The 12,603-nt window shown below is 40.5% G+C and overlaps 1 protein-coding gene across 1 annotated transcript in view; it reads right to left on the reverse strand.

Moving 5' to 3' along the window:
* Positions 1 to 382: 382 nt before the first annotated feature.
* stom (stomatin) overlaps positions 383 to 12,603 on the reverse strand; it is a 70,985-nt gene continuing 58,764 nt past the window's right edge. The window contains exon 7 of the mRNA XM_063073471.1: positions 383 to 3,917. Coding sequence (XP_062929541.1) covers positions 3,723 to 3,917 — 195 coding nt within the window. The 3' untranslated portion in view covers positions 383 to 3,722. The remainder of the gene's footprint in view (positions 3,918 to 12,603) is intronic.

Raw genomic sequence — 12,603 nt, forward strand, 5'->3', positions numbered from 1 at the left:
TTGTCTCTGTTCTAAAGAAACACCTTTCTATTCTGAGGCTGTCCCCTCTGGTCCTAGAATCCCTCACGATGGGATACATTCTCTCATGTTCCATTCTATCTAAACCTTTTAATGACAGCCCATCTCATAGGATCTGAGATCTCAGATTTCAAAAAATATTTGTATGCCATCACCTTGCTGAAGACGTATTTCACCAAGAACCCACAGAAAGGTTATTGCTCCATGGCGAACAGTTGATAGCTAGCCTGGTACATTAACCTTAGCTCGACTGGAAGGTTGGTGTTCAGTTCAGCTTCTGATAAGTAAACCAGCGACAGCTCCATGCATCACTGATGGGGAGCCACACCATTAGGGAGGAAGAAAGCTACAAGTAGGCAATGGAGATGTTGATTGATAACATTTATTAAATGCATTGCAAGCTTAATTATAAAAGTATACTACTACAACCATGTTGATCATGCTTTCAGAAACATTAATATGAAAAAGATTAACTTTTGGAAGAAAAGTCTTGTTAGTACATACATATTGATTACATTCTATAATGTTATTGAACATACATTCATAAACTTTAAGAGTGATAAAGTGATACAGTGTATAGCATTGTGTTGTAAGGCCTCTAAAACCCTGCCTTGATCAATATATAGTAACTTAAGGTAAATACAAGCCCCCTCAACTTTCTTGAAGATCAAGTTTTACCTTGTATGTGGGACCTATTCATTCTTGGGTTGACTATTTTCTTTCCAAAGTGGATTCAAACAGCGACATTAAAAAAAACAAGAATGGTCACCTGCAAATCTATGTGAAAAACACCAATCTAGTGCAGGGTTGGATTAAGTCTGATTGAGGGATTCAAAATGTTGACAAGGCAAGTCCATGAAAAAAAATCTGCAGATATGGCTAATTTTTAAATTGTGATGAATATTAGCAGAAAGTGCTTCCAGGAGAAATAGCTCTTGGCCAGATAGAGAGCAGTGTTCCCTGCTCCAACAACTTACCTTAAATTCCTACTGTATACTAGTAGGCACACACTACAGGCTGAGCTTATTACAATATCCTCTTAGGACTGAGCTAGTTTGCCACTTTTACAGTTTAAAATCACATTGCATGCAACCACGGTGCAGACTTGACGAGGGCCAGACTCAAAATGGGATGATATGTTTAAAACCAGCCTAGCCAGTGCCAATATTTGTCCATTCTCAAAAAGCTCCTGGTCATGCCACCACTAAACAAATTTGTTCAGAGATAATTAAACAATGACTATCCAATGTATTCCAGACTGTAATGTACCACAAGTGTGTGGGACGGTTGAGAAACAGACATGGAACATGGTGATTTAGCTTCCTGCTGAAATGAACTATTATTTCATACCAATCTGATGAACTCATTTTCCTACCGCTAGCAGTGATAACGAAGTACAAGGAAGTGAAATTCCTTACTATTGTTTAAGATGGGAATGATATGTTCTCAAAAACAACCATTTTGTACAAATACATTGCATTGCCTGCAGGTATTTAATTTGGTTCTGAGAAAATGCCATCAACCTGAAAGGGTTAACTGTTTCTTTTTCCACAGATGCTGCCTAGTTTGCTAAGAACTTCTAGCATTTTCTGCTTTTCTTTCTGATATTTTGGGTTTTTTTTGCTTTGAGTACTTAACCAATATTCATTTTATAGAGGCTAAAATCGTTTTGGTACCATGCTTTCACAGTGAAACTGCTGATATTAAAATAACCACAAAGCTCTAACAGCAACACCACTTATTACAAAGTGATCAAACAGACTATGTTTAAAGTGAAACCCTTTCTTACTTCTTTTGCAATAAAGCCAATCTAAAATTCCCTCTCTGAGCAGGAGGTCACCACGACTACACCTTAGAGCCACCCCTCAAACTCGGGGTTCATGCATTTGGTCACATTGTCCTGGATTATTAAAGCCTTGGCCACAATGTGAACATTACCCAGATAACCCTACCAATGTTTACATTTGTAATAATCTGGCCAGATTTTACAACAGCATTAGCAGTCTCACAGCATTCCCATTACCCAGCCTTTTCCCACCTCACTCCCATATGTTAGGCTTGGGGTTTGTCTGAACTGCTTGAATCTCATGGCAATGGAGAGATTATGCTTTACTCAATTTTAATTTGCATTTTAAATTGCAATTGAGACTAACCCTAGGATACTTAATGCAATGAACTTGCAACGATGGGATTTCAGTAAGAAGGTTTTTAATGTATTGCGATTTTCAAGTTATGTGTCACTCATTCCAAACAAAAGTAGAACAGAAACTGAACATGCCTTCAAACCACTTCCTTGCAATATTAGGAGGCAGGAAGAGTGGGTTTAATGGGCAACGGCCCAACCATATACTCGCAGTTACGTGGTCACATTCAACTTAACCTGATGCACATGGCCGGAATATGACAACTAACAATACATTTGCCGGACAGGTTAGAGGGAAATTATTCTGGCAAAGCTGTTCACAGAGTAGTTTCCCCAACCACACAAAAAAAAACAATTGATTTGAAGAGAAAATAAAAATCATTTGGAAAGAAATTGAGATTTAACAGTCACCCTCCCTCCATTTCTAGACATGGCCTAAAGTTTTGACACGTACAAGCTACATCATCAAGCTGCTGTACTGATTGGTCGGTGTGAAGTGCTAATCAAATGGCATACAACCAAATTCTACAGCAACCAAGGAGACTACCAGTGCAGAGATTCTTCAGTCAGATCTAATGAGCATACCTCTCACAGATTGGTGGGCGGATTTCAATAAATTGACTAGACCATTTCCTCATAAATCTACTGTACAGAAAATACTAACGTGTACTGCACATTAAAACCACAGACCAGGCATGCTCTGCAGATTGTAATAAGGTTGCAAATATCTGCATGGAGGATTATTTTTGGAAACTCTTAATGCTTAAGATGGTTTAAGTCAATTTAGCTTCTTTTCACACTTCTGATAATATTGTTACAGGCAAAACAGCAGGCACAAGATTTCTTCAAATTTGTAGGCTTGATAGAACATACAGAAATTCAAATGCATTTGGAAATAAACCACATGCTTGATGGACGTCTGCTTTTGAATACTTCACACACAGATAAAGATATGCTGATTAACTAGCCAGGAAAGGAGGGCAATGCTCTGATACAGATTTCCAAAAATTTTACAGCACCTCAAAGGAAACAAACATTTTATGTCAGTGTTGTCCTCAAGATTTTAAGTGTAGGGTTAAACGGAAATGGGTTCATTTAGACTGGACAGGTTTTAGGATTGTGACTGCAGTGTGTCATGAAGAATCAATTGAGTTATATCAAACTGATAAATTGTGGAGAACAGTATTGGCTTTGTGAATGAATGGCTAGCAAGCTGCTCAGGTTTACTGTTGAAAGATTTAGGTCAACACTAGTACAATCGAAAGGTAAAAACTGCCACAGCTAAATTAACAGTCTACTTGGTTCTAGAGAACAACCACTTGCTGTGAATTTGCCCGTCCCTGTATATATTACATTCTCAATCTTTGCCTTAACAAATGATCAAAGCGAAAGCATTCACATAATGTGTGAGATTGATAGCCCATTAAGGTGTGACTATCAATCCATCACTAATGTAAACCAGTACCCTTGCATGGAAAAAAATTAGAAGTCATTCTAACCAAAAATGTGTCATTGGAAAATCAGACATACAAACAGTGGTCATATTTTGTGTTTAGTTATGTCACTTTCTTGCCCCCATAATATTTTGCACCAGGTCCATTGGTAGAGGGAATACAATGGTGGAGTTCTTCTCAGCTGCAATGGTGGTGAGGGTCTGCAGGTAACGAAGTTGCAGAGCTGCTGGAGACTCGGAAATCACAATAGAAGCTTCCTTCAGGGCCCTGGAAGCATTCATTTCTCCCTCGGCAGCAATAACCTGCAAGAACAAGCAAATGTGGTCAATGGTCCACAAGGAATACGAGGCAAACAAACACATCCAGCTAGATAAATGGAAAAGCTTTCAGAAGTAGGTCAATACAAATATAACAACACAAACAAAGAAGGTAGCAAAGTACAGGGAGTGGGGAGTATTTTCTCACAGAAAAACTATTCAAAGCATAGTTTCAAGTAGTCTCTCACATAAAGGTGTTATCAAAAATGGAATATGTACTCGATACAAAGGGTGACAGAAAGATTACATACATCAATAATTTTCCAGAATTGTTATGTAATTGACAAGTGATCTTCAATATGAATAATTTTGGTTTAAAGAAGTTCTTGTGCTCTGGGGTGGGGTGGAATGAGTGCCTGAACAGAAGAGTAGAAATACTTGAAGGTATTGATGTTTAAATAAAACACTTGGGGCACAGTTTTCCTAGTGGTTAGCATGACCCTAATACAAGGGTCGCACAGTAGCATAGTGGTTAGCATAATGCTATTACCGGGTGGGGGTTAAGGGCATAGTAGTGTACCAGTTAGCTATTACAGAGCCAGTGACCTTGTTCAAATCCACTGCTGTTTGTAAGGAGTTACTGCATGCTCCCCGTGACTGCTTGGGCTTCCGCCGGGTGCTCCAGTTTCCTACCACATCCCAAAGATGTACGGGGCCATAGGTTAATCGGTCACATGGGTGTAACTGGGTGGCATGAGTTCCATGGGCCAGAAGGGCCTGTTTCTATATTGTACCTCTAAATAAATAATTTTTAGAGGGATTGAACTGGAAAGCAGTGATGATCAGGCCTTGCTTACACACTACTTTGGTACTTTGAGAACAATGCTGGTCCCCATATTATAGCAAGAATATCTCGAGACTGAAGAAAGTACAAAGAAGACTTCATAGAACTGAGTGGGTACAGTTCACAGGAAAGAAACTTAAAGGGTTTGATAGGCTAGTAATATTTCAGCCCACAAGGGAGACCAGGAAATGAAGACACCTTAGATTGTGATATTAAATCATAGCTTTCATTTCTGTGAAATATTTGACCATGGCAAAAGTAAGTGGAAGGTTATTGAACTAAGAGCTGAAATTGGAACTTTCTTGCAAAGCACTTCTTTTAATCAACAAGAGTTACCGTATACCAATTTCACTGCAAAATGATTTGCAAAAATACCACACTTATGCTTAAGCATACAGGAGAAAGATTCAAGATTGTTTAATGTCATTTCCAGTACACTAGTGTGAAGGAGAATGAAACAATTGTTACTCCGGATCAGATGCAGCACAAAAAAACCCCCAGCAAGATAAAGATATTAACAATAAAAAAGACATTCTGACTATAAATACACAAGATAGCTTATATACATAGATTGATGTTCATAAAGTGGCGCTAGGCACAGGAGTGTCTGTACCTAAGTACTTAAGATGCACAAATATTCCATTGTTTGTAACGTGTAAATTAAGACAAAAATCTATCATGTACATGGAAAGCAATCACCTTTCACACATTTGTCATCTCTTCCCACTAGCCTCTTAACCCCAACTTCAGAACAGCTCTAACTACGTAAGGTCACAGGCAACACACATAAAAATTGCTGGTGAACGCAGCAGGCCAGGCAGCATCTACAGGAAGAGGTACAGTTGACGTTTCGGGCCGAGACCCTTCATCAGGACTAACTGAAAGAAGAGATAGTAAGAGATTTGAAAGTGGGAGGGGGAAGGGGAGAGGATCCCTCTCCCCCGTGCGTTCTGCGCTCTGGCCTGCTGCGTTCACCAGCAATTTTTATGTGTGTTGCTTGAAATTCCAGCATCTGCTGATTTCCTCGTGTTTGCGTACACAAGACCACATCTTTCCTCCAAGGAAATAAGGTGATAATGTTCCCATTTTGCTCGGGTATAAAATTAAAATCTGATCCAAATGCAAGCCAAGCAGTTACTGTACAACTTCCTCCCCAAAGTCAAGCAACTTTGCAAAAAGAATCACAAACTTGACCTGAAATATTAACCACCCCTTTGCTTCCACAGATGCTGCTAGACCTGAAAAGTTCTTCCAGCAATTCGGCAACATTCCATTGATCTGCTTGTGATTAAACACCGAACAATGATTAAGAGTAGAGGATGTATGCAGTAACCTCAAGCCAGTCATCGTGCTGATGATAAAGTAGGAGGAGGACTGTTTCAGGTCCAGTTGGCAGGCTCTATCAGGATTATGCACTCAACCAAAACATAACACACGTAATCAGAACCCATCAGGCTCAGTCTGGGCTGCCAGGCTCTGGCTCCTGCTGCCTTGGTACCCTCAACAGGGGAAGTAGTGGGTTTGGAAAGTACAATTGATGCAGTCTCGACTAGCGCAGTGCATCTTCTAGATGCCACATACCACAGCCACTGTGTGACAATGACGGAGGAAATATGCATTTATGATGGTAGGCAGCTTTGCTTTAGACCATAAGGCATTGGAGCAAAATTGGCCATTTAGCCCATCGAGTCTGCTCTGCTGATCAATCATGGCTAATTTATTTTCCCTCTCAACACCATTCTCCTGCCATCTCCCCATAACCTTTGATGCCCTTACTAATCAAGAACCTATCAACCTCCACTTTAAATATATCCAATCACTTGGTCTCCACAGTCGCCTGTGGCAATGAATTCCACAGGTTCACCACCCTATGGCTAAAGATGTTCCTCCTCCTCATAGTTTTGTCTCGCTTCGAGTGTTATTGAAGCTGCGTTAATGCAGTCTAACGGAGGGCATTTCATCAACTTCCCAATTGTGTGTGTATATAATGGAAACGCATTATTATTTTAGGAAGTCACTCACTGCAGGATATTCAACATTTGACCTGATTTTCCAATTCAGATTCATTTAAATATCATATGCATATTGGAACATAGAGTAAAATGCATTGCTTGTTTGAACAACCAACACAACCAAAGGATGTGCTGGGGGAAGCCCGCAAGTGTCGCCACATTCGCCCACAAACATAGCATGCCCAACACATCCAACAGACCAACACAAGCACCACCAACAAGAAGACAACAGCAAAAAAGTCCCTTTCTCACTCCAATGCACCCACCCACACACTCACAGCCCTCCAACACCAGGACAGTCCCTGGCCCTGGACTTTCAGACTTGCACACATAAAAATACTGTGGATATTTTATCACCATAGTATTTATATTGCCATTTGAGTTGAGTTTTTAGTTAGTGGGGACTTGGTGATGCCCCAAATACCATGGTTAGATTTTCTCTTGTTGGAGATGGCCATTGTCTGCCATGTTGTGCTATGAATGCAACTCGTCACTTTTGAGCCCATGCCTGACTAAATAACGTGTAGGCTTTGCTGAATAGTTCATTTTCTGAAGTGTTGGAAATGGAATTGACATTGTTCACTGACAACCTCACAAAGCTGCTTCTAGGTGTATAATGGAAGTAGTCAAAGATGGTCGGGACTAAGTATTCCTGCTTGGTACAACAAATTAAACTGACAAGAAAACAGCACACAGAGAGGAGGCATTGAAACTATCTGAATGGTGCAATAACCATAACCTTTCACTCAACATAAAAAAATTATTTATTTCAGAAAATTAAGGTGGTATGAATAAGCTCCACTACTCATAAATGGTGAAGCAATGGACAGCCTCCAGCTTTAATTCTTGGCAGTGCACATCACAGAGGACCTTTCTTAGAGCACCACCACCACCTCCTTGATAGTACGGAAGGCTCAGCAGCACCTATACTATCTTAGGAGTTCAAAGAGAGCAAATCTGCCCCAGAAGCTGCTGGTAAACCTTCATCGATGTGTAATTGAGAACATACTGACCTACTGCATGACAGTACGGCACACTAGCTGCAACAAGATGAACAAAAAAAAACTTCAGTGAGTGATCCCTTCTGCACAGAATATCAATGGGACACAACAACCAGATACGGAAACCATCTACAACTCACAATGTCTATGGTGGGCTCACATCATCATGATGGACTTATCCCACCCCAGTAACACCACCCAGCACGAGATATAGAAACATCTCTGCACAGACATCCAGCTTCTTGCCCCAAGGCTGTCATGCAACTGAACAATATCCAATTTTAGAGTTGTTTGTTTTTAATTCAGTTGTAACCTAGATGTCACTCTAAATAGCTCAGATGTTATTTTAAACTTAGTCATTGTGTTTTTAGTAACTGAATTGCCAGTATGCAGTTTTACACTGACTGGAGTTGGACAACAATCTTGTTGTCCTGGGCAATATCAATAAAGTTCTAACTAACTTACTCAGATTGGAATGTTTGACTTCTGACAACCATCAGCTCCCTTTACATGAGGGATGCCACCAAATTTTGGAGCAATTTTCTCTTTTTGTTCGTTGACTTCAGTTCTACCAGATCTTGATGCCACAGTGAAATGCTGCCTGGATATCAGATTTGGACTTATTTATCATAGGTACATCGAAACATACAGTGAAATGTGTCATTTGCGCTAACAACCAACACACTGAAGGATGTACTGGTGGCAGCCTGCAAGTGTTGCCACACATTCTGTCACCAACACAGCATGTCCATAATGTTCAGCAAAACAACAAATAAAACAATAACAAAATAAGCCCCTTTCCCATCCCTCTCATCCACTCACACACCCAAGACAAGCTGCCTCCTTGCCTCCAAGTCATAGCCCCAGACTCTCAGACTCCCGGATCTAGAGCATCCAACTTCAGACTTCACTCCAGGATGCAGATCACAGGTCAAACCTTCAGATCTTCACTTCCAGACTCAGATGGACCTCCACCACCAGTGACCTAGGCCCTTGTGCCTCCTTTGAGACTCTTTTGGTCTTCAAGCTTCAGTCTTTTGCCTCTGCCTTCTGCTCCCACGCTCTGGTCCTGTGGTGTAGCAGCACTTGGATAGCATCTTGATTTTAGCTATGCCTAATGCTGCTTCCAGGTTACGTGGCACTAGAGTTGATAAACTAGTTTGGCTGCATTGGTGGAGTGAGTGCAGAGGTAGAAGCTTGAAGGTCGAAGAGTGAAGGTAGATGGCTGAAAGAGTTACGAGAGACCAGGTCACCAAGGTCAGAGGTCCATGAGAGTCCAAAAGTCGAGGACTAAAGGTCAGACCCATGATTGGAATCCTGGGCTGAAGTCCAAAGTTGGAGGCCTGGTGGCTGAGAGACGGACAAGGTCTGGAAGTAACCAGTGCTTTTGGGGGGGGAGCGGGGTGGTGGTGTGTGTGTGCGCGCGTGCGCGCACTGTTATTATTGTCACTGTGTGCACTGTTCTGTACATTGGGGGCATGCTATGTTGGCACCAGATATGCGGTGACACTTGCGGGCTGCCCCCAGCATGTTCATGGGTGTGCTGGCTGTTAATATAAACGATGCATTTCACTCTATGTTGCGATGATCATGTGATAAATAAATCTGAATAGCAGACTGTGAGGTTTCATCACCACCTCTTAACTATCAAACTCAACGACAGCCTGTATCCCACTGTTAAAGACTACTGAATGGCTCTCTAGTACAAGGTTGACTCTTGACCTCACAACCTACCTCATTATCATCTTACATAAACTAAATATATCAATTTACTTAAAATTTTCTTACAAGACTAACAGCTATACAGAGCTTGGTTACTGATAGTTGTCTCAAGAGAGCTGAACTTATCATGTGACAGTTACATTGTTTATCCAGTTTACAAAAAAAATACCTTGTTGTCCAGTACTGAGTATATAAATGGCCGTGTTATATAACTGGCACTTTATCAAGGGACATTTTAACTACCAAAAAAATATACTTCCAAGTTAATCTTTAAAAAAAAACACGTTTCAGTGGAGATTATATATAAAACCAACAAATCATATACACAAACTGTAGTTATTTGAGGAAAAAGCCACTTTTAAGAAAAATGATGCAAATAAAAATCCATGAGTTATTTTTTTCCTCCCAAGTGGTAGATGGACTAAGACCAGGAAGTTCATGTGTTCAATTGTTGTTCCTCGCCATGCCCTGTGGCATGCTGGGTGGCAACCTTACAGTTTCTTTAGCATTTGTCTGTTTTTTTAACGAGTCCAAGCTGCAAGCCCAATGCTCAACCCAGCAAGGAGCCGAATGGATTCGAATTTGTGACCACTCATCTCAAAGTCCGGTGCAGATGCCACTGCACCACTGGCTGGCTATGAGCTCAATTGGTCAGTGGTTGCTCAAGATTCCTGATTGTCATTCTTCAGTGCACAAGAGTAAAGGAGAATAAAATGCTTGCTGAGGGGATCTGCAAGAAACTTCAGAACCCAAGTTTTCAAGAAGGAGAAGAACATGAAGTGGTTGAGACTGCCGCTTCAGTGAGCAAAGATAATGCTTAGTAATAACTCAACAGCTGAGTCTTCCTCTAATATCAGCACTTGGGCCCACATACAGTTGGTGATCATCGTAACTTGCTCAATCTCTCTTAAGACATAGGCAGGGAAGGGACAAGAACAAAAATTGAACATAATCATGCCAGTTTTGTTAGTTTGTAATAAAATTTGCTCATGTGAAGACTAGGACATCCAATCTACAAACGTAGTTTGGTAGTAGGTGGCAGACACGTACTGCATATTTGATCATTAAAATAGTGTGAAACATTTCATTGGACTATTGTAGAACAGAGTGTTCTCAGCACCTTCGTCAATATTCCCCCTTCCACTACTACTGCCAGAAACATTAGTTCATCAATCACTTAATTTGCTCCTCGTGGGAACCATATTGTATGAATGATCTTGTTCATCCATGCTTCAGAATACATCATAGAGCCACAGAGCACTACAGCACAGAACCAGGCACTCCAGCCCATCTAGTCTGAGCTGAGCAGGTATTCTGCCTTGTCTGGTGGGCACAACATATTTTTCTAGGCTTCAGAAACTTACATTGCTGCAAGTACTATCTATTCTTTTAGTAAAGTGTTAACACATCAGAAAATACCTTCCCAGGGGAGGAAGTCATGGGGAAACTTCCCCTCTCCACTCATGCTCACTCTATTCTCCAGCTGATTGGGCAAGTTATTCTTTTGACCTCAGGGTTACTTACCTTTCCCAATCCTAGTCTTAACACATCCAGGATCCTGTAAGCTTTTTTTAAGGAAATAAATTTTGGAATAATACCCACTTAAATTGAGACATACAATGCAGTTCACATAGAAAGAGCAGGTGATTTTGAACTTGCAGCTTACAAAGCTCCTCACTACTCAAGAATCTTCACTTATATCCATCTTTACACATCTGATAAAGATAAATTCTTATTAACTTTTTATTTTAAAACTTCATTTATCAAGAGACGAGGCCAGCATTTGTTGTCCACCAATGAATGCCCAGTCAGAAGGGGGAGAGGTGACAACTGAGTGAACTGTAGGCCATTTCATGTACATTTATCACCTGGGGTAGGTCTAAGGTCACACCATGATCCTCTCATATCTCTTTTGCCAATCAACTGTCCAGCTCTTGGCTCCATCCCTCCCCCTCCTATCTTCTCCGATCATTTTAGATCTCCCCCTCCCCTCTCAAATCTCTTACTAGTTCTTCCTTCAGTTAGTCCTGACGAAGGGTTTCGGCCTGAAACGTCCACTGTACCTCTTCCTAGAGATGCTGCCTGGCCTGCTGCGTTCACCAGCAACTTTGATGTGTGTTGCTCAGTTCAAGGACCATAGGTTTCATTCTAAAGTACAGCGGTGGGACCAGATGGGTTTTTGTAATACTCTGGTATTTTTGTGGCCATCATCACTAAGATGTCTAACTTTGCAACTAGCAAGTTATTAACTGAATTTAAGTTCCACAGCTGCCATGGTTGAATTTGAAATCAGGACTCTGGAACATTTGTCCGGGCTTCTGTATTACTAATTTTCCACTGAGGATTTATCCACCAGAGACAGATTGGAAGTAGCTGTTTGTGGTAACGTTATCAATTAATGCTCTGTAAGATGCTTATGCAGAGCAAGGATCCTTTTCACTTACTAAAGGCATAGAATGCACAGACCTCCACAATCAAAATAAACATTAATTGACAAGGTATAACTTTGACAAAAACCGAACTTACTGCACTTAATCTTTCTAATGTGTAGATGGGGTTAACACTATCAGTGTTTCTACGACCATAACTATCTACTGAAAAGCTACCAGTGTTTCCATTCTCCACCCACTGTGTGCAGCGGAACTAGTCTCCAGCAGTCTATAATATTCTTAATATTATTTATTCATTTGTTTATTATTATTTGTGTTTTTTTTGTATGGGATGGTCTGAATTTTTACACATTGGTTGTTTGGCAGTTTTTGTGTGTAGATTTTTCATTGTTTCTATTATGTTTATTTGTGTTTTCTGAAAATGCCTGCAAGAAAACGAATCTCAGCGTAGTATATGGTGACATACATCTACTTTGATAATAAATTTACTTTAAATTTTCCTCCAGTAAATATCTTTGATACAGAAATATTTGCAATTCTGAGCTGCATCTCAGTCAGATGCAGTTTGAGCATGATCTCTTGTAAGGTATCCAATTCTGGCAACCCAAGGCAGGCTTGGGTGTAAATAAATCCTAAAAGTCTCCAGCAGTCTATAATCTAATACTCAATAAGCAAAGTCCAAATACATCAAAAGCCACTTCACTAATTCAAGTAGCAGTAAAAGGCCTGAGTAGGGGTATTGATTTAAACAGGGCAAAACTT

This window comes from Mobula hypostoma, chromosome 21, assembly GCF_963921235.1.
Source record: "Mobula hypostoma chromosome 21, sMobHyp1.1, whole genome shotgun sequence".
Classification (NCBI taxonomy): domain Eukaryota; kingdom Metazoa; phylum Chordata; class Chondrichthyes; order Myliobatiformes; family Myliobatidae; genus Mobula; species Mobula hypostoma.